Below are 23,882 nucleotides of genomic sequence, written 5' to 3'. Positions count from 1 at the left end.
CCCCCCAATTCTCCCGGCCCATCCCCTGTAATTACTGAAGGCTCCCTAAGGATGGCTTCAAATCGGTATGGGCTATTGACAAAGGTTGAGACGACCCAAACTAGCCCAAATTAGCCAAACCACCATAAACCACCATTAAACGACCCATATCATCAAGTAAACGACCTAAAATAAGCACAGGGATGAAATATGTCTCAGATTTCTGGAGAAACCGCCCCAAAAACGGCGAAAACCAGCCGGCATTTTCGATCATTGCAAATTCCTATACATGCCATCAACGAGTTAAGGGGTTCGGTTTGTTTCTTCAATAGAGGGCGCTGTGCAAGATTGTTACTGCTTTTACAACGTAAAGTGTAGCACAGGGAATTTCCCCGTTGTCGTGTTTAGTGGCTTACCAAGGAATGAGATCAAAGTTTTAGTTTATTACATTTTTACAGCTCATTCACATTTTTTTTGATACCAACATTAATTTATTTGAATAAATTCTACAAACCAAATATTAAGATAACATGTGCCGTGGCCCTGGTTCCATACATGTACATACACATACCTGCATATATGTGCATGCATGCATGCATGCACACAAACATATATATGCGTGCATGCAGGTTACCATGGAAAGTTGAAGATCTAGCAAATAAATAGCAAATAGATGGCATTGATGGAAAATCATTAAAGAGTCTCTCTTGGAGCAAAAAAAAGCGCAAAATCTTCCAAAACATAGTTAAACACTAAAAATCGTAGAACTTAACCTTTTTTTCACTCACCTGCACATTATTGGCCGGTGAATGAGAGTCTGGAGACCACATGTTTTCGAAAATTCGTCAATTATGCCCCACTAGCACTGCACTGCACAAAGTTTGAAAAAGCGCCCTCCTTCGGTGAGCCCAGTTACGATGCTGAAGTTATTTTCGTTTTCAGTCACAGTTGTGTCATCGAAATGAGCCCCACAACTTGGTAATTGATAGTACCAACAACATGGCTGCCCGCAATTCTGTCGACGGTTTCTCCAGAAGGTGGAGTTTTATTGTATCCCTGAATACCTAGAATGTTTGTTTTAGGTCGTTTACTTGATGATATGGGTCGTTTTTGGTGGTTTATGCTGGTTTGGCTAATTTTGGCTAGTTTGGGTCGTCTCAACCTTTGTCATAGCCAATCGGTATGTCTGTTCCTGAAGCCCAGAGTTGGACATTCGTCCTTAGTAGTAGGCCTAATGAAGGATAAGACCTACAAAATGAAAGTAACTCTACCTTTGATCACTCCTCTTCGAATTTATTTGGATTGTTAATGAGCATGGTATCAAGGCAAGTGAGCGTGACATCACCTGTCAGTGTTTTCATAATAACACTATGAAAGGTGTACTGCAATGTTTGGAGTTTTTCAATGTATGCGACACGTCTGTGTGTCGGCTAACGGTCAACTAAGGTCACGATACATTTGTTTGTGTTGCAACTCATACTTGAGCATAATTTATACCCACAATGGGCAAACTTCAGGATTGAATCGGATACACTGCACCGCACAAACTCTGCGAGAACCCTTCAGCTTTCGAGTGAATGTTCCAAACATATCGTTGCGGAAGGTCGACTATCTTTTACCATTGCCCAACCCATTAGGTTGGTTAAAAATAACCCGGTGAAACGAGTAAATGCTTTGACCTATGTATTTTGACCCCGTACTGCAAGTACGTGTACTGGGTATTTTTCCACTCTTGCGATGTATAATATTTCGTCTGATTGTGCGCGCTTATTTCATGATTGCGTTTAGAAAATTACGTTACTCAGTCTCGCTTTTTTGCAATAACTGACACTATGCGTTCGTTTAGTCTTAGCGCGGAGTAGGCCTAATTTTACCGGTGAAGACCTATCAGGATTCGGATTCACTTTTCAAATTTTCGTGACCTGTAATAACTGTAACTGACCTAAAAACGTTACAAGTTCAAAATAAATTTGACCCTGTTAACAAATCAGGACAAAGATACAACGAAATTAAAAGAAAAGTACTGCTTTGATATTCCTATATCAAACATTGTCATGAGGCCATTATTATACGCTGGGAATTCCGAGTATTCAGGACTTTGGAATTTCCGAGAACCTGCACCAAAGTGGGGATGCTGGTAGTACTGGTAGTTTATAACGCAGCGTTATTCACAGATGATGTCAGATTCTGATCAGGGTTTTTAACAATGGTCAACTGAGAATAAGTTGTATGCCCCATAGTCCTTGTTTGGCCAACAACCTAGCTAATTCGTCGAGGTGGACAGTGAGAGGTCGAGCGATTCGTCGAAAGAAACTGTAAACAGTCAGCCACAACGAACAGGTAGGCCTCACTGCTTTGTTCTGAGTTACGCATGCGAGAACGCAATAACGGGTCGTGGATAATTGAAACACGCGCACGGCAAGGGGGGTTGACTGTATATCGATTACCGTGCGCAAAATCGCACTACCTGTTTTCATACCAACATCTCGCTCCAGGTTCCACTCTATCGCAAAATATCGCGCTTTACTGTTTGGCGTGTACCAGGCCAGTGTGGCACCTGCGCTACACCATTCTTTGGTTTGGTGCACGGTGTAAAATAACGTAACAACCATTTTGGTTACACTGCGTTATTGTCGAGTTGGCGCTGAACAAAGATTGATTTTAGAGGGGGTATGCGAGTGGTGATGGGAGCGTATGCGTGATGCGTGATTTGGCCGTGTATTTATGCCTATTGCTTCTCCACAAGGTGACTGGATGCTGTATGTTGTGGGTTTGGACTCGACAGAACTGAATGACAATTAATGATTTTGGCAATCGAATGTGTGAATAGACACGGACGTTGAAGATAGCCGTTAAAAGCTACGGCTCTAAAAAAACCTCGCCTACGCTATCGCGAAAGTATATAGGATCATCACTGCCTAAATTGAATACTCTCAAATATGTGGGGTTTTCAGAGTCTAAACTTACTTTGAAGGAATGAATTTCAGCAAACTCTGTCGCGTTTTCATTTCATTCGAACAGCGAATGTGTTCACAGCGTAGCGACAGTGAAAATCCATGGAACAATTGTAGCATCCACGAATAACCAAGTTCATTGCGAATAAAATTGGCAGTTTATGAAGAGAAAACACTTACCTTCTGTATATAAAATGGAAAAATTTGACGCTGTCATTTTCAATTGTGATCCAGTCGTCGTGACAAAAATTACATCAACGGTAAATACTGAGTGTATGGCTGGTTGACACAAAATTGTGCAATGATTTCGCACAATCTATCTGTAAAACGACCTTTCCATCTATCTATCTATCTATCTATCTATCTATCTATCTATCTATCTATCTATCTATCTATCTATCTATCTATCTATCTATCTATCTATCTATCTATCTATCTATCTATTTACCTACCTACCTACCTACCTACCTACCTACCTACCTACCTACCTACCTACCTATCTATCTATCTATCTCTATCTATCTAGCTATCTATCTAGCTAGCTAGCTAGCTAGCTAGCTAGCTAACTAGCTAGCTAGCTAACTAGCTAGCTATCTATCTATCTATGATTAGAGCCATACATTTTGGTTTCGATCTGTGTGCCCTACTCATGCTTACAGTCTGTGTCTCTTTGGTTACAATCTACAGAATCTTCCGAGCTGTAACCGACTCTGCACCGTGAAAACTCATCGAGTTAGAAGCCACACTAAAGCCAGCATGGTTCGCGGTTTGACTACATACATCTACGAAACCCCTGGGTTTCTGAAGTCTCACCAACTGCGTGGAACTCGAATCGTTATCGACGGCAAGGGTCTGATGCATATTCTCTTCTTTGACTTTGGTGTCGATTTCCGTCATGGCGGCGACTATCGAGAGTTCAGAGAGGTGTGCACCAAGTTCTTCCGTGCACTTCTGCACTGTGGTGTCGAACCGTACGTACTGTTTGACGGAGCAGACGATCTGCAGGATGTAAAGTTTGAAACCCTTGTGGAGCGAGCTCAGAGGAAAATCGACAACTCAGTCAAAATCAGCGGCGGTCAGGTTGGAAGGTCAAGACTGCGACCGGCATTTACAACCGATGTATTCATCAAAGCCGTTTGTGACCTTGACATCCCGCTCATCGTATGCGACTTTGAGGCTGACGAGCAGGTCGTTGCTTTAGCAAACAATTGGAAGTGCCCTGTGCTTGGAGAAGACAGCGATTTCTTTGTTTTCGACATTAAAGGTGGTTACATACCGATCGAGCACCTACGCTGGCGAGAAATCGATGTCAACAATGTTGGTGAGCGACCCCCTGCAATAAGCTGCAAGATTTATCGAGCCCAAGATTTTTGCCGTCATTTCAGGATGACGCAAGAAATGTTTCCCTTGTTGGCTACCTTACTGGGAAACGATTACATAGATGGAAAGGCTTTTGACGACCTCTATCACAGCAAGATAAAGCGGGAAGTTAACATCCCAGGAAGACCTGGTGTTCGCGTGCCCCGTATCGTAACATGGGTCTCTCAACAAAGGTCAGCTGACGCCTTGTACAGAAAAATGGAGACTTCTCTGATGTCTTCAGGCACGGCCATCCATCAGATGAAAAAATCCATTGAGATTTACGGCGCGAAACTTGCAACTTCAAAGTTTCACGGTTATCTTGAAAACGGTGGCGCACTGCCAGAGATTCCTGGATGGTCACTTCCTCAGTGGTGTGCGGAGTTCTACCGTCGGGGACTTTTGCCTCCTACCTTTATGAACATAAAATACCAACGGAAGAATTTTCTGACAGCATTCGTAGAGGATACCTCGAAGCCAAGTTGTAACCAGACATCCAAATGGATCAGACAAGTCATCTACGGCATACTTTTGCAGAGAGCTGGAGGCAGCCTGGAGGGTGAGCCGTCGTCCGCTGCAGACGTGCAAAGTGTCGATGAGATTGATAGAGAAGGCACACAGGTGCGATGCAGGCCCATCGCGACGGTGACGTCATTGCCAACATTCGGCTCCCTGCCGGATCTAGAGAGAGTGACACGTCTTGACAAAGAAGAAAGAAAGAGTTTAATCTTGGAAGTACTGGAAGTAGATCCGGGAAGACTGCAAGAAATCCCAGACGAACTGAAGCTACCGGTCGCCACTACCATCTACTGGAGAAAGAAGGCGGATCCACCAGTGTCCGATCATCTTGTGCGTGTTTTACTGCTCGGTACCACACTCTGTCATTTCGGCAACGACCTGGACATGGATGATGTCAGCACCAATCTTGAAGATGCCCCGCGAGTTCTGAATCTGACTGCAGTGCAAGCATTCGCACAATGGCATAGCTGCATGGACTACACATCTCAGCTCAACACGCTAGTCCACACACCGTATCCAACTCCCGACGCTACCAAGTTGTACCACGGCACGCTGTTACACCGTATATACGCAACAACCAGACTACAGCAAGACGTCAATCCAGACTGGGTCAAGACTGATGTACTGAGGGGCTCTCCAGCGGCAGTTGCCTTGTTTCGACAGCTGTGTCGTGTTGTACAAAATCCGTAAAACACTCTCATGAGGAACTCAAGCCAAACGTTTCATTTAATACATTGAAATGCACAGCAAAATTTCATATTGGTTCTTTCAAAAGTGATGTAAGAATATCGTATAAATGACTCAGCCACAAGTGAAATTAAAATCAAAATCAAATCTGAAGATGTTCAAACCGTAAATAGTAAAATTTACCCTTTCTTGACAACTTGACATGCTGGAAATTTTTTATCTGTACATGTTGCGAACGTAAGTCCCAACCAATGATCGTTTCAATTTGTCCGTATGTCGTTGTGCCGGATAAAGTTGAAAATAACAGGTGTTCAAATTTACAGCACAGTTATAATGCCTAATACGTCTATATGGTATACGAATGGACAAAGTTGGAAAAAGTAAAAGTTGAAAAAGCTCTTTCTAGTATCTTCGTAACAGAATGTTTGGTAGAAGTGTTTACAATTTTAACACAGACTCTTCAAATTTTAATGACCATTTAGTTATTAATCAGTGAATGTCGCTTTGCAAAAAAAAATTTCATGGTTATTCAAGGTATAATGATACATCCTGTTTTATTCTGCTGTCATAGCTTCAGAAGCACAATATATCCTGCATTTTAGAGACAGAGAAAGCTTACTTCAAACTTCTGTGACTGTTCATGATAGCAATAAACTAAGATACAGCATCGTTAACGAAGATAATTATATTATGATTGGTTATGATTCGCTACACTGAAGTTAACCACACAGGTCTTGAAAAGATATTTTTAAATGAATACAGTGTTTGTAGCTTCTACTTTTTAAATGTATACTACTCTGACTTGTTACGTTGATCACAGCAGTCCAAGCCACAATGAGTTCACCCTCATAGCTTGTTAAAGGAAGTCACGTGCACAGTATTGGTTCATTATTAGTACATAGCAATAAAGGATATGTATTGTAGTCCTGTAATGTTGTTGTCTATGAAGAAATTTATACACATATATGCCTACAAAAATCAACGCGACCATGAAATGCATTTAATTGCATCACGTCGAGATTCCTCCTGTTCTCTTCATAATGCAACGTCCCAAAAATTCACACACGTTGGTCATATCATATTTAACTATATAGTGTTATGGCACTGAACATATACGATTGGAAAACTCAAAGAATTTCTTGTGCCAAACTGCCATAATGCCGGGTTTAAAGTTTGCCATAAACAGCAGATCTGCTGAAACTACCAACTTTTCGAAACAGTCAACACATATAATATGCTTTCCACACCATCGAAATCGTCTACACAAATACCCATAGAAAAAGAGTTTGCAATCCTGCTTTCTGTCCTCATTCTGAATTATCTGCCGACAACAGGAATAAACACAAGTTTCATCGAATGATCGGACTATCATTTCAATCTTCACATCTAGGGGCCCGGGAGTGTTTGTCGGTCACGTTGCTTGGCACGGTTACGTAAAAGATGCTTTGTGCAGGCAGAATGTCATCCTTTCATTCAACATGTTAATTTTAATGATATGAGTTCGTAATATGACATTAAACTGGTCCAATAATCATTTTCATTCAAGGTAATACATTACCAGGTCCATGGGACATTTGAGATTTACAAATTTAAGTAGGACCATCCTGAACCACTGATAGTTAGTGGTGGTACCAGGTGTCCGGAATGGGTAAGCGTACCCTGCTAGCATGCTACACCCGTCAGGATTGGTCCCAAAATTGTCTAAATATTGTATGAAGTGATACAGTATATGAATCACTGTTATAAGTCAAAGCCGGGAATGCTGTCGCTGATCATTTGAGTGACCGAGGTGTCATATTTGGCCACAATGTCATCATATCGACCGTAGAACTTTTTGAAAGTCCTCACGAGTCTTTTGGATGTATATCCCTGTCTCACTAGTTTTGATACTAATAAGCAGTGTCTCATTTGAAAATCCGCGTAGGAATCACAAGCCCTACAATATCTGAGAAGTTGAGACACATAAGCTTACACAGCATAAGCAGGTGCAGATGGAATATTACTTGACAAGTGGGGATAATTTATGATTTCAAAATCAAAATCACCCCTTTTGTCATACAGCTAAGTGTGTAGCCCATTAGTGCCCACTTGCAGGAACAGATCAAGATATGAAGCTGAGTTCCTATTCTCAGTTGTTTATTTGATTTCCAATTCATCAGGGTATATATGATGTAAGTAATTTGATATGTCTGGATTGTTTAGACTAATCAGATCATCAATATATCTGTGCGTGTTGTTTAAGCGCCTTGCAAGTTTTTTAGACCCTGCTTTGTAGAGAGATTTTAGGAACTCTGCTTCATATGAATAGAGAAATAAGAGTGAGAAATAAGAATATGAATAGAGAAATAAGCTGAAAAACGTTTCTCATGGCATTGTTACTGTCAGTATTGCTACATCAGAGACAACTCCCTCGACTTAAAATACATTGACCTGCATTTCTTTATGTTTAAAGAGAGTAAACAGTCCCTGCACTGTTGTGTTTGTTAATCCGCATGTCTTTCCGTGCAAAACTAATGTATTTCACAGTTAGTTGAAATACACATTTCACAATAATAATAATAATGTTTATTCCCAAAACAAGTGAAGATCAAGATGTAAATTTACAATAAATCGATTACACAGAAGGAGGGAAAAGGAGTACGGAAAATAGTTGTCCAGCAACTAATCGAGTCCGCCTCCAGCCTCATTAACATATTTTGGCAAAAGAATGTGGGCAAGCTGTTCCTCTGAAACACACGTAATTACTTTACAGAAAACTACTCAGAAAAGAAAAAAAATATAAAGAAATCAGAAATATATTACAGTGATACATTTCTTTAGACAAGAGATTGGAGATGTTTCTATATTCACGTTTAAAACTATTTCTATTTGTTATGTTCCGTATGATATCAGGTATGCTGTTCCAAGTTTTTGTTGCTGTATATTTTACTGTAAACTGACCTACTCTGTGTTTAGCTTTGGGTATTTCCAGATCATTTCGTTCCTTTTGTCTTGTAAAATATGAATGTGAAATTGGAGTAAAAAAGTCATGAAAAGTACATGGAAGTCTAGCATGAAGAGCATCATGAACAAAGACTGCAAGCTGTAATTTATGCTGTTTGTAAATATCAAGTATCTCTAGTTTTTTAAAAAGTGGTGCTGTGTGTTCTGTCCAATTACTAAAGGTCATTGTGCGAATCATCTTTTTTTGAAGTACAAATATTTCATTAAGGTATGTTGGATATGTGGCTCCCCACACTTCAAGACAATAAGTAAGATGGGGAAGAACAAAGGCGTTATACAACAGGACTAAGATCGATTGTGGCATTATGTGACGTAATTTGTAAAATACACCAGTTAATTTGCTAATTTTCACACATACCTCATCAATGTGTTGTTTCCAAGACAGGTTACTGTCGATAATTACTCCAACAAAAGAAGCACATTCCACTTTACGAATGTCATTGTTCTTCAATTGAAGTGAACCATGACACTCAATATTTTTTCTACAACTTTTCATGATCATGTAATTTGTTTTTGTGGAATTGATTGTCAGTTTGTTGGCGTCACACCAGTTACTCACATGCCTAAAATCGTCATTAATAGTATGCAGATTAATACAATTTGAACTGTTACAAAATGTGTGGAATAAATTCGAGTCATCAGCATAAAGTCGAAAGTTAAACGCGTCTGATGACATAGGAATATCATTTATATAGATTAGGAAAAGGGTAGGGCCTAAAATTGATCCTTGGGGGACTCCACATGTGATTGTTTTTGCGTGAGAATTCACACCGTGTACACCAACGAACTGACTTCTTGACGATAAATAACTTTGAATCCAGCTAAGAGGTAAACCCCTTATACCATAAAATTCAAGTTTTGCAAGTAAAACATCGTGATTGATTGTGTCGAATGCTTTTGAAAAATCTATGAATATACCTAGAGTGGGATTGCCATTGTCAATTTCATGAAGTAGATATTGAGAAAGACTGATTAGTGATAACTTTGTACTATACTGTTTACGGAACCCGTACTGGTGATCATAGAATAAATTGTGTTTGTTAAAGAAGAGCAGAACCTGTTTGTTAACAATCTGTTCGTAAATTTTGCTGAGCACCGGTAAAATGGAAATAGGCCTGTAGTTGCCCATGTCATCTAGATTCCCTTTTTTGTGAATTGGTAGTACCTTAGCAATTTTTAAATCATCTGGGAACACCCCTTTTGAGAATGAAAGATTTATCAAGTGACAAAGTGGCTTGGAAATTTCTTCAACAGCATCTTTGACAAGTTTAACACTAATGTTATCATGGCCAGTTGCTTTCTCAATATCAAGTGACACAATGATATCCCTTACTTCAACCTCAGTTACAGGACGTAAAAAGAATGACTGTTGATTACGATTCTTTAAGTACTTATTAAAATCTGTTGCAGTAGAAGTATCAATACTCGATGCTAAATTCTCTCCTATATTAATAAAGTAATTATTAAAAAGTCAACCATATTTTGCAAGTCAGAAGTACTTTCCATACTACTATCGGATGCAACATGAATCTGATTTGGAATCTTAAGATTCTTTCGTTTTTGCTTACCCAAAAGTTCATTTATTACACACCACATCTCATTACTATTGTTACTCTTTGTCATGAAAAGCTGTGAATAATACATTTTTTTGGCTTTCTTCAAAATATTAGTTAGACAATTTCTATATTTCTTGTATTTGCTATAAAAAGGTTCCTTGAACCCACCCTTGATTAGCTTCTTATACATACTATGTTTGGCTTTTATTGATTTTCTTATTCCAGGGGTAATCCAAGGTTTGTTTTTCTTTTTGTTTAACTTGCTGAATGACTTAAAAGGGGCGTGTTTTGAAGAATAATTGAGAAATTTTGTCGAAAAGTTTCTATAAGCTAAATTGACATCTTGACAAGAGATAACATCGTCCCACGTTTCTCTTCTGAGGTCATTTGTAAAGATATCCTTGCTGTAATTTGAAAAATCCCTTGACAAAACTCGCACTTTGTCTGGTAGTGATAAACAAAAATTATTAAAAAATACAAAAACTGGTAAGTGGTCAGAAATGTCAGCATAGAGAACACCAGCATCAATGCTTCTGTCACAGAGATTTGTATAAATATGGTCAATGGTGGTCTGTGAATAACTGGTAATCCTAGTTGGATCTTGAATGACTTGCTCATAGTTTAAACAATGGAGATTGTTCAATAACCTGTTAGACATACTTGAAGACTGGTTGATGTTGATATTAAAATCACCAACTAAAACACAACCATGGTATTTGTGGTTTATCAAACGCAAAGTATTTTCAAGGCCATCTATAAATAACATTTCATCGTCACTTGGTGGTCTATAAATTACACCAACAATATACTGTTTGCCTTTGTCTTTAAATTCTAACCATAACGATTCTGCATTGGGTACTGAAATTTCGTCACAAATATTATATTGTATAGACGTATGTACATAGATCCCAACACCTCCACCTTTACAATGACTTCTACACCTTGTTTCCAATGTGTAGTTCTCCATGTTGAACATACTTTTGTTCCGAATCTGCCATATTTCTGTGAGAGCAATTATCTTAAACTTATGAATGATACAATCCTCAAAACCGACTTAAAATTTTCGACATTTTTTGTTTAAAGACCTAATATTAACGTGTGAAACAGAGAAAGAGTTCTCTCTGTTTGAAAAAGTATCATTGAATTCTGTAATGGAGTAAGAATGACTAGATATCTGATAAAGATTCGTGTCTAATATGTGCATGGTATTTGTATAGTTTGAGCATGACTGTTAACTTTCATCTTATTTTAACCATATCTGCCTCATTACGAATAATGACAGACTGCATACCTTGTTCCTTTTTAACATAGATATTGTTGTTATATGTCCATAGGTATTTGTAGTCTAAACTCTTCCTCTTGACATTCACCTTTTTCATCAAATTTCGTTTGAACGGAGTTAAGTTCTCGTTAATGTAGATCTTATTCTTCTCGCGATACCCAAGTTTGTCTGTGGTTGTTCCTTTGATATTCTTTCTTTCACTGTATGTTCTGTCACGCATTCTTCGACTGACAAATTTTACGATTATTGGTCGATGTCTAGTGGCTCCCGCACTTTGATCTTGTTTTCCAATCCTGTGCGTCACTTCAATATCGTTGATTGTTATTCCCGGGACGATTTGTTTGACCACTGTCAGTGTAATGTCATCTGTTTTTTCATTTGGAGTTTCCGGAATTCCGTGGATTTCTATATTTTCTCTCCTGCTATATTGGTTTTGGTCTTCTTGCATCTTTTCAAGTTCGGTCATGCGTTTAGTGAGTTCATCGTTTCGTTGTTGTAGCACTTTGTTGTCACTTTCAAGACGATCAATCTGTCCCCTCATTTCTTCAACTATTGTATTGAAGTATTCCAAAGATGTAGTAATTGTATTCTGGGCAGATTTTATGTCTTGAATATCTTGCACAACAGCTGGCAAGCACGCAAGCTTGCCGTTGATGTCATCAAGCTTCTGCTCCATAGTTAGATTTTTCTTTTCTGGACTTGTCAGTGAAGAAGTTGCGATCGCAGTTTCAGAATCTTGACTTGCTGGCTGAGGATTTGCTTTCTTCGAGAATCGCTTTTTCTTACACTTCCTGCACAGAAACAAGTCACCTTGCGTGAATGTTACCCTGGAGGTTTCAGCACAGTCTTGACATTGTGGCATGGCCCAATTTGCATATGAACAATGGGCCTACACAAATAGTTGACAGTATGCAGTGCAACGACGGAAAATCTTCGTTTTTCTTCTTCAAAGCACAACAAATTTCACCCAATGAAGCATATACAATTACCTTGTATCTTCATTGCAACGATCATTCTTGACGATAACTAAAAACTCTCTTCTCATCGATGTAATTTGCGGAGAGTTGTAGAGACGAAACAGCGAGAAGATCTGTTTGGAGCAGCGCCCTCTCATAAATAAAAAGTACTATTCCAACTAAATTGAATTCCGTAGGCGGCTTTTCAACATTTCCAAGAACATCAAAAGTTTTTGCATATAGGGCTGCATATAGTGATTCCTCTACAGTAAAACTTCTTATAAAATGCCAGTTTGAAATTTCCAATTTTGAGTCCATGACTCCAGTTTTCTGGGTCCATTCTACAAGTCCAGTTCACTAGTACCGTGTCTATATTTTAGGCATTGTCAATGGAGATTAGAAGCATGCTCATCGCTGTTGGGTTTACTTACTAAATACCACTAACGGAAGGGATGTATTATACTATTGTTACTGAACAGAAATACAACTTGTTTTTTGTGGGGTTTTTTTTATGAAAACAAAGCTACATCATACACTTGGCAGGTTGTATTCAACAAATAAACTACACGCAACATATCGTATTAGTATACCTCCTTAAATAATTTCTTTAATTGTACTCTTCTTTAAATAAGGTTAGTCCTTTGCGTTATATATTGACAAGGATAGCATAAATACATCACTGAAGTGACAAAAATGACACTATCGGGCTTAGCTTCAAGTTTTACTTTTTTACGACTCTCATGCATGCAAATATAAAGTATTTTGCTTTAATTCACTGCTATTTTTCCTAAAGAAATGAAACCAGTGGACCGTAAATCATAACTCATCATTGCTGTAACAATGAAACTCACCAGAACTTAAGTTACTTTTGCTTTGGTTGAAAGTACAGAGCCTGATGCTTAATTTTATCCTTAATGTATACCCCTCTGAATTGTAGCTTCAGTGATTAGTGGTTTCTTAGTGATCACATGCAATATATTCTAAGTGCAAATCTCCCACACCAATAGCTTTCAGTACAATTGTCTAGCAACGTATGAGAAACTTCTATCCATCCTTTGCTTCCTATATTTCTTGTTTTTCTTTAATTTTGTAATTAAGTAATCAAACATGGTGTTACATTACTAGCGACTTCTGCCACAACGACACTTTAGTATACTATTTATTGTCTATCAATCTTCATCTGCACATTCTTGTATAATGTTTCTGAATGTGGTCGAAAGGGTTCTTTCTTAAGGCTAGCAACTCGAATGTATTCATACACTTTTGGTCATGTGGCAGCAATATCAGATCTAATGGTGAAACAAATTGAATAAGATGTAAGTGTAATGAAGCTCTTTTATCAATATGCCAAGTCATTTATACTTTATGTATCGTGGTTCAAATTGTAACAACTGCATGCAAATTAATTTGGTTTAAAAGTCATCAGGTTGTGCTGAAAGTACCATTAATAAAACTACAAGTTTACAGGATCGACAGACACCAAATATCTGCTGATTTTTGTATTACGTAGTGTGTCATATCATTCAAGTACACGTGCACGTGAGAAAAAGAAATTCATTTTGAAGAATGGATGATATCTGAGCTTAAATTACGGCGAGGATAGAAACCTAGTTTTGTAAATCAATCAATCAATCAATCAATCAATCAAACAAACTAAATCCTACCGGTTTCCATGTCTTCAAATACACAATTTACGGCCATGTTATATAATAATGATATAATATTGGGTTCTTATATAGCGCACATATCCACAAGTAAAGGTGCTCAAGGCGCTTTACAATTATTATTACCCCTGGTCACTGGACCTAGATATGATACATTGTACCACTAAACTCCCTGGGGAGCAAACTACAGCTCACATGTGCAGCCAATAAGCGCAACAGAGCTAAACACACACATTACAACCACTGTCCTACCAGGTACCCATCACTTGTGGGTGAGGAATAAAGTGCCTTGCTCAAGGACACAACACCATGGCCATGCTGGGGCTCGAACTCACCATCCTGTGATCGTGAGTCCACTGCTCTAGCCACTGGCCAATGATGCCTCCTGTATAACATCGCTATGTTATACACATGATGCCTCCTGTGTATAACATCGCTAGCCGATGTTATACACTATCGCACAGTACTGTAGATTTCCCATAATTCATTGCGATTTGTATCCTCCGGGATACCTGAGTGAAGTCTACTATGTCTCCCATGTGTAGACAAATTCACAGACTATTATTCAAAATTTTGAAAACGTACTTTTATGCACACCATTCTTCTCAATTCTCATTTTAAATAATTTGGAAAATTATGCATAATTGAGAGAGGAGATAGCATTTTTGTGAAATTTGCCAGAGATTGTGTCCTCAGCCATACAGAATAATGTGATGGAAAGTAGGGAGACTAGTTGCACCTGTTTTATGAAACAAAAGGATATTGATTTTTTGCAATGGAAGTGACAAAAGAAATTTGCATGCTAAGTTTTCTCAGAGAATGACCCCTTCAGTTCGTCATAACTTGCTGACTAAAAAGTATGGCATTTGTAGTACCTGCAGAATGTGACTTTTATGGTTGTTTAGTGGTTATTTTCAAACTTTCACTGATATATCTAAACGTACTTTTACTAGATATTTTTTTAAAATTATTCTGATGCTGCACACTAGTGCTTACATGCAGAACTGAAAAAGCTTTTAGAAAAGTAACCTTCAAGGATACAAATCAAAGAGTATTGTGGGTAATATATTGTACTGTGTATAGGCTAGCGTTTGCAAAAAAACATTGCGTCAGTATGAGAGCATTTGAATGGTAAACACTATACGAGAATATATACAGACTGTCAGCACTGATGCAGAATCCGGCTATCTCTCGGAAAAAATGAACTTACTAGGGTGGCGCTGCACGTTACGCAGCGTTCTTTGCTCAAAATAGGTTTTCGCAAATATTCATTCAAATTTAAGTTATTTGTTGACCGAAGATTAAAATAATGCTTGGGTTAACCTTTATGCTTATGAAGCAGTAATAAGTTGGGTGATAAAAACGTGTAAAGTTATGCAGATTTACGGCTTTTCTTTTCTCACAATTTCAAGCTTTCTAATGAATTTAACTCTACTCTGGCTTGGTCAAATTTTTAAAAATTTCCACTTTATGTTCCTTAAATACTATTTAACAAAATGTGCATTTTGTTTGGTAATATGTTCTTATATTTTGAATTAGAGGCATTTTAATTTTGCTTTTTGAATCACTTTCTTGGGTGTCAGTCTTTAAACCCCTGTCATTTTAGTAAGAGAATAGATAATGCAAAATAAAACAGTTCTTATTTTTCTACATGTACTCGCGTTACAAGTAAAATATTGAATTTCAGAAAAAAGGATCAAGTTTTTCACTTGAATTATTTTTCACCATTCATACCAAAATTGAGGCTTTTTACCCGATATTTATGCTCTTTCCTTTTTCGAGTAATCTATTGCTACCATATTAAACTGAGATTCTCTGCTTTATGAAAAAATATGATTTGAGGGAGGGTACTTGTCATCTTAAATGAGAAATATTGCTTTGAAGAAAAAAACTGTGTATATAACATGCTACTCCACCTTAAATGAATTCCCCACTTTATGAGTAAACTTCGTTTCGGCCATGTTGATATTGACTGATATATTGCGTTTAATGACAGAAAGATAAATCTGATCGAGTCAGTTCACAGTTTGTTCCTTCAATAATAACAACAACAATAACAACAACAACAACAACAACAACAACAACAATAATAATAATAATAATAATAATAATAATAATAATAATAATAATAATAATAATAATAATAATAATAATTTGTTGTTTAAAGACCACCACACATTGTCTCAGCAGTCTGTACATGACGGTAAATTACAAATAGAAATTTTTAAAAAGTTGATAGTGATACAAATTAACTCAGTGAAAAAGAGTGTAATTAAAACCGTCGACAAAACAATTAGCTACGATAAAATAAAGAAACCAACCTGAATGCGTTGAAGCTTATTCAATTTATATGCAGGTAGGCCCAAAAATCGGACTATTACAATAATTCAACTTTGAAATTACAAAAACGTGAACTAATATTTCAGCACTTGAATGGTCTAACAATTTTTTAATTTTACTTATTCGCCAAAAAGTGATTGAGACGCCACCCTATAAACAAAGCGAATATGCTCCTATATTCAAGGAGTTACATTGGCCCCCAGTAAAAGGGCGAGGTCCGTTTAAAAATTCTTCGTCTTTTTTAAGCATCTCTCCTGTACTCAATTTCCGTTCGTATTTCCTCTTAAAAGATTATGTAATTGACCGGTGGTACTGTAAATTTATCTAACTCTTGGAACAATGACTAACTAAATGAATACGCAGAAACGTTTCTATTTCAGGATGCTAATTCTCGATAAAGGGTTCGTTATTAATTAAAACACAGGTGAGCGGAATACAGTGCGTATTTACAGAATTTGAACGGTAAAAATTCGTTGATGAGAGGATGAAGGCTTTTGTTTAACTTTGTTTATAAACAGGTTTTAAAAAAAGGAAAGAAGGTGATCACGTACCGAAAGACATCGAAGTGAATTTCCCTAATTAAACTGATGTCAAACCCCTTCCCCCCTTAACGAGAAAGTCTCACTGTTGGAACTGATGCGACAATCTTAGACGGTGCCTATTACGGCCAGCTAATTTATTGATGAGTGGATACTACCGGCGTATGCGTATGGTGTCCAGGGGTTAGTCAACAAGCAGATGTTAATTATGCAACTCGATAATTTATACAGTCCATCAGGTAATGCTCAAAAGGCAAAGTGGAAGGTGTACACAACAAACCAAAGACACTTAGTACAAAAAAATTTCAAATGACTCTTTTGGGTAATCTTCCAAGGTCGACTTTAACATTCGAGAAACTTCATGTTTTCATACAACTGGTTTGCATTGGTTTGAGTGCATTTGTGTCCTTCATTGTCAACGCTATTGAGATTCCACCTAACAGGTTCAGTATTCAAGCTTTGGGGGTTTTTGACGAAATATTCTTTTTTGAGATCCTAAAGTATGATCTACATGACCCGTAGATCCACATTCATCACAGAATTTGATTTTTGCCTGCCGACTATAACTGTTCTCTTTAGAATCATCATTTCGATTATATTCTTTTGAGTCTCTTCGACCGTATTCATGTGTTCTACTTACGTGACGAATGAAGGTATATTCCCTAGAATTAATGTTGTGTAATAGCTGATGTAACCTCTCGGGTGTCTCTACCATTCTGAGTGCATCACTTTGAACTTTAACTGCATTATATAAAATGCTATACTGAGTTCTAGCTGTATTTACATTCTGAAGCAATTTTTCGACGCATGCAACAGCATCCATGTTCTTGGTTATGCCATAGTCTAGTTGAGTGCAAATTCTGTGGACCATTGTTCCCTGGTACAATTTCGTTATATCTGGAACTGGAAATGGTTCATTGAGAACAGCGTTAAGGTATGATGTATAGTATAAACAACTTTGCCACTGCGCGTAGGCCTGGATAGCCTGTGAGTATGCTATCTCAGAATGACTCCCAATCTCTCCTTCGACCAGTGTAGAAAAAAGCGGCGTCTCAAAATACCCATGTTGGAAGACAAGAAGCAAAGAGTGAAGTTCACTCACAAACATTTTTGGATTCGATTTCTGCACCCAGTAAATGGTGGCTGCAACTGGCAGATGTAGACGTTTGTCAATTATGGCTTCTTCTAATGCTCTTCCATCAACTCCTAATGTTCGTAGGATAAGCTCTTTACTGCGTTCTCTATTACCATTCATCAAAATTGTGAAGGGAACTGTTGATACTTTTCTCTTATCTGCTTCTCTGTCATGTTCAGTTATGTAAAGACTGCCGTTACCAGGTGCCGTGTTCGCCATTAGAACACCAAGATAGCTTGTCTGATGTGAAGAGAGGCTCCATGGCAACTGGGTTGTAACTCGTTTTCAAATATTGGTTTCGTGAAATGTCGTTTGTTGACCATAACGTTCACGGCACTTGGAGGGACAGTTCTCGTCCGATATTCTTTTGTTAAGTGGTCGGGTAAACCTTGCATCCTTGGTGCTGGCTCATTCTCCGCCCTTGGTGAATATAGCGACTGAAGATAGCTTAAGAATTTTGATCTTCTTACTACATTGTACATAGTCAGAGCTCTCTGCAAGGTCTCCCTCAGGCAGTATTTCAGCATTAGCCTCCGCACTTCGACTGTATCATTCACAGATAACCAATATAACGTTTTTTCTATTTTTTCGTCAGAGTTGATAAAAGATGAAAATTGTAACTCTTGTTGATAGAAAGTGTTAAACGCATCACGTGGAATATAGTCATTTCCTTGTAGACAAGAGAAAGTAACTAGCTGTTCGGATGCAATGTTTTGAATTCCCGACGGAGACTTTCCTGATTGTACATCTTCACGTCTATGAACAATGCTTCTTCATTGTCCCTACATTTCCTTCTATTTGTGTTACACCAATTGAGACTTGACAATGGAACGTAACCATTTTCGATGGTAAAGATGAAGAAGTCACTGTCTTCACCAACAACCGGACATCTCAACTCATTGGCTAAAGTAACAATTTCGCTGTCAGCTTCAGAATCACAAACTACGTAGGGTACCTGACACTTTTTCATTGCTTGTGTGAATACTTCAAATGCAAAGATTGGTAGCAGAATGGCTTCAGAAAGACCTTTACCGATGCTGACAGAAATTTTTATCTTGTCGTCTGCACGTTTCTTTATGGTCTCAATCTTGCTATCTGCGACATCGTCGGCCCCGTCCAGGAGAACATAGGATTTGATCTTACATTTATTGAGTGATTCGAAAAAGTCAACACATTTCTTTTCAAATTCCCGATAATTGCCTCCATGAATGCAGTCAATTTTTTTATTTTTGCACCTTCTGCTGTGCTGCGTGCAACTGCAAGTACAAAGCGAGGAGGAACTTGTACCATGATACAAATAGTACACCAAACCATTACCATCGATAACAATCATCGTGTCGTGTAAAATTTCACTTTTCAACAATTTGTACTCTTCACTTTTTCTCCTTACGAATGTCGTCAGGCCTTTTACTCCCATTGTGATATAGCTTCAAACGTTGAAATACCTGTTGAAAATAACCATTCTGAATTTGAGTGCTCAAGTTAAAGGAAATCTCCTTTGTTTATGGAATAAATTTTTGATTCATTCAGATCTTAAGCTTTCATGTTAACATTGAAACGCCAAAAGAGCAAACGTTTCTAAAACCAAGGATGATTTTTAAATTTGCCGGGGCAAACACTTTAGTGTCCTAAGGTTTCAAATACGGTAGGTCATGTTACAGTATTATTTGGAGTCAGCAAAAGATGTCCTATTCACATGAACCTACCATCAAATGTGGACACCAACACGTTCAAAAAGTATTGAGCATTAATAAATAAAATTACTACTGGCAGTGGCTACTTTCTACGACCAAAAAGGATTTTACCACGAAAAAAGGTGAAAAGGTTGAATATGTTCACAGATTGACGGCAGCTATGCATCATACCTTTAACTGGAGTTAAATTCTGGAGCAAAAGTCGCTAGGTAAGTTGCAATGTTTCTAAATAAATATACTCTCAATATTTCCATAAACAGCCAAAGCTAAGGCAAGACACAGCCACAGAAGTGCGATTCCATGGAAGTGAAAGTGCATCTTTCATAAATGTAAACGAGGTACTGGAGCAATAGGTGACCGGAAGGGACAGGCATTTACGAGTTTACAATAATCACCTATTATAGTGAATGTCACAGATGTTTATAACTCATGTATATATAATAAGTTCCACGAAGCACAAACAAAAGTGAAAGATTTAATTTGAAGCGCTAAATATGACAATGTACAGCAGCATTTGATCCGATGCAATAATTATCGCCAATAAAGAGCTTTTAGAAGGACATGGCCACGCAGCTACGTCAGTATCTTTGGCTCTTTGTCTTTGTCTGCCCATTAATTATGTAGCCTGCGTGACACATTTCACTACATCAAAATTTTTGAATCATTTCAGCACAATGACTTGAAGGCTATCTATGATCACTGATTTTTATATTATTGAAACAAAATAATGCTACAACCAAACGTGGAACTCAACATTAAGAACGCTGTACACTTATGATAAATACGATTTTCGTCAAGTGAGTGTGGAGTATAAATCCGCTATCAAGATCGCACTAAAGCTGATTTTTTTTAATTGTGTATCGTTATTTTGTGGTTATAACCTAAAAATTACCTGGCTCGTGTCAGCATTTAAAAAGCATAAACCTGCTACAGCGATAGAAACAAAAATGAATCTCCCACCGTAAGCCTTATTAGTTCCTTTAAATGAAAATATTGCTTGCTTAGTCAGACAATATGTCCGTTTCTGTGTAAGATTACGTGCTTTCAAGGAAAATGAGTAGTTACAGTTATTTCCAATTTGTTATGATAACAAAGAACTCACCCTAATCTCAAATAAACGTCTTATAACGTACATTACCATCATCATGTACCACTCACCTACACAAGCATGTTCAACCCTATCCACCTCTACGTGCGCATAATCTATCTATCTTTTGCTCATGTGTGCAAGCTTGTAAAAATGCAGCTTCGCGTAGCGCATCCGCATTGTATATATTTTTCGAACAAGAGATCTAGGGTTCACTCACATCATGGATGAGGCCACAGTAGGTAGTACGAACGTTAATTTTGTGACTCAAATACGCATCATTTAGCAAACACATTTTACAATAGATGTACATGTACATCTTTTCCAACAAAAGATGCCGTGTACGTTATGAGATGTTTATTTGAGATTAGGGCAAGTACTTTGGTATCATCCGAATGGAAAATAACTGTAATTACGAGAAGGGTAGGTCTGTAGTGAGATGGTTTTTATGTATAATGGGGAACGACCCATAAAAATTTGACAAAGTCAAGCGTGATTTTTTCAAAGTAAACGGTCGGAGGCTCCTAAATAGGGTATAGGTGGAGGTACCAGAAGCACAGTGTACATATTTTTTTAATTTGGCCGTACCAAAATGTGCTCTTTGAATTTACCTATCATCTTGTGTGAACAGAATTAAAAACTTATAGAACAGTCAAAGAATAATGAACATGAACATTCCGGAAAAAAACTAAGACAAAACGCAACACTGATGCTAATTAATAGTACTACTAGCAAGGACTTCTAAATGCTACCAATATGAATTTCACAGAGAAAAAACGACTATAGAAAAAATGTTACGATAAAAGAAAGCGTGTGCTATCAATGCAAGATTTCAATGTTACCGTTAGCAATGCGTTAAACCTCTTGATAGCCTGGTGTACGCGCTGTCCTGGGGATCCAAAGCTTTCTCTCCTGAAATGTGAAATCGCGAGGGCAAGATAGTTTGTTTCTAAATGAGCATACGTTTGGTTTTTCTACATAATATTAACGCGCTTTCACTTCCATAAATTATAATATGACACTTCCATATTAAATGAGTTCAAAGAAGAGACACGAGGATTTGCATGACAGAGCAAGCGGTCTCTATTTACGGGTTCGATTCTGTCTGATAATAGTAACAGGTGTTCACTTCTTGTATATGTAATGAATTCCAGTGAACACATACCAAAGTGAAGGGTCTAATTTGCAGTGTTGAAGTATACAGGTTCCTACAGATGACCTTATTTACATTTGTTCAAATTGTGATGAAATAGGCAAATTTGTATTTCTAAGGCAATAGACTGTCTACATATTTCACAACGTGACTAATTAAAAGATAAATTATTGGTCTCTTCCCAATAAATATTGATTATTTTGTTCCCTATTCATCGTCATTGTTTCTGTGACCCCATTGAGTTGTCACAAATAATAGGAGAGTCCAAGGTTTTCAACTGTTGAGCCATAGTCATAGCTTCCGAGAATTTACTGCAGGTGTGAACTTTCATTTCATACCTGTTGTTGACGTTAAGTGCAGATTCTGTCGAAAGTTGTAACTAGAGAAGCATGTTACAGTATTTTCCTACGCGTTCAAAATATATAGATGAAGAGTGTGACATGTAGCTGTCCAGCTATTACAAATTTATAAATCAATCAATCAATCAATCCATGGATTTCTATAGCGCGAAACGCCGTTGTTTTATGGCGCTTTACAGAGTCAGAGTTGTATGCTCTATTAAACATAAAATATTTGATGTTCTTTTTGAAACTATTAAGAGTGGATGACTGGCGCACTTAACTAATGGGACATTGTTCCTGGTGAGGGCTGTGCAGCGCTTGGGATGCACGATTGGCATAGGTTTGTCGGTTACGACGTGGTACATAAAGCAGAACTTTGTCATTAGATCAAAGAACCCTAGGCGAATCTTTCGAAACTTTGAGATGGATAAGGTCCGATACTTAGGTAAGAGTATTGATGTATTGTTGTTCAGAGCTTTATAGGTGATGAGGAGGAGTTTATACCAGTTTCTGGTGTATACCGGTAACCAGTGCAATTCTATGAGAATGGGAATGATGTGGTCAGACCTCTGGGCGCGAGACATAATTCAGGCCGCATAATTATAGCAACTGAAGTAGAAAAATGGAAGCTTATGATATACCGTACATAAGTGAATTACAGTTATTTAGTTTTGGTGTGATCAGGGTGGCATGAACCAACGTCTGAGAGATTTCCTTGGTGAGGTATTCTCGAATATAGCTTATTTAACGGAAATGGCATTACATTTAATGTCTCGTTGATGTGCTTACGCTGAGAGTAGACTTCATCAAATGCCGATATTAATTGCAGAGTTGACAATTTCAAATGAACTTGATCCAATGTTCATGTTCAATTCGACGAGGTGATTAGTTGAAGTGAGATCGTATCACAAGATCGTATCACAAGAACTTTAGCTTTTCCCTCATTGAGTTGGAGTTTATTATGGTCATCCAGGTATATATCTAATGAACTGCTTTTGCCTCCCATGTACTGTCAGACTGCGTAGGGGTGATTTTCATCGGCGCACTGGTGAAAGGTAATATTGTGATGTCGAATTAGCTGAGCAAGTGGTTAGGCGTAAAAGATGAACAAGAGGGGGCCTGGCACTGAACCTTGTGGTGCTCCAAACTGCAGATGTTGAGATTCTGATATCGAGCCATGTATGGACAAAAACTCTTGTCTGTTCTTTAGATATGATGAAAACAGTTTCCAATAAATTGACTTGGTTTTGACATCGCTTTTTGTCAGACCATATTTCTCTAAGTCTAAAGTCTCATAGTTTTCTTCATTTCGGATGTCTGAAGTGATGATTGTTTCCAGGAATCTGGAATAGAATTGAGGAGTGTTTCATACTCTGTCTTAATTCTCTTGTCATTCCTCTTGCACATGTCTATTTGTACCTCCTCTAATTTTTGCAAGTATTTCTCATTGTTGAAACCAGCCATTTCTGTTATCATTCCAGATATCTTTAAACCTTAAAATTCTACTCTTTGACCATTTTTCATAAAAAGGACACTTTCTTCATTCTTAATATAGTCATTATACCGCCGAACTTCAATAAGAAGATTCTGTTTTGATGTTGGTAAGGGACTGGTCAGTTTCTTCGGCCTGGGGG

The 23,882-nt window shown here is 37.8% G+C and overlaps 2 protein-coding genes across 2 annotated transcripts in view; one reads left to right on the top strand and one right to left on the bottom strand.

Annotated features, from left to right (window-relative positions):
* The window catches only part of LOC139147477 (uncharacterized), a 40,971-nt gene extending 19,245 nt beyond the window's left edge, over nt 1-21,726 (bottom strand). Inside the window, exon 1 of the mRNA XM_070718585.1 lies at nt 21,597-21,726. The gene's annotated coding sequence lies outside the window, so the exon portion shown is untranslated. The remainder of the gene's footprint in view (nt 1-21,596) is intronic.
* On the top strand, nt 1,307-6,430 carry LOC139147476 (single-strand DNA endonuclease ASTE1-like). Its single transcript, XM_070718584.1, has 2 exons — nt 1,307-2,319; nt 3,621-6,430. Exon 2 carries the CDS (start codon nt 3,690-3,692, stop codon nt 5,499-5,501), a length of 1,812 nt encoding a protein of 603 aa, XP_070574685.1. The 5' UTR covers nt 1,307-2,319; nt 3,621-3,689; the 3' UTR covers nt 5,502-6,430.
* Nucleotides 21,727-23,882: the final 2,156 nt, after the last annotated feature.

Source organism: Ptychodera flava, chromosome 13, assembly GCF_041260155.1.
Source record: "Ptychodera flava strain L36383 chromosome 13, AS_Pfla_20210202, whole genome shotgun sequence".
Classification (NCBI taxonomy): Eukaryota; Metazoa; Hemichordata; class Enteropneusta; family Ptychoderidae; genus Ptychodera; species Ptychodera flava.
The sequence above is the reverse complement of the archived record's forward strand: the minus strand, read 5'-3'. Positions and strand labels throughout refer to the sequence as shown.

Excerpts from the sequence above, each read along its gene's own strand:
- LOC139147476 (XM_070718584.1), top strand. The coding sequence starts at position 3,690 with ATGGTTCGCGGTTTGACTACATACATCTACGAAACCCCTGGGTTTCTG.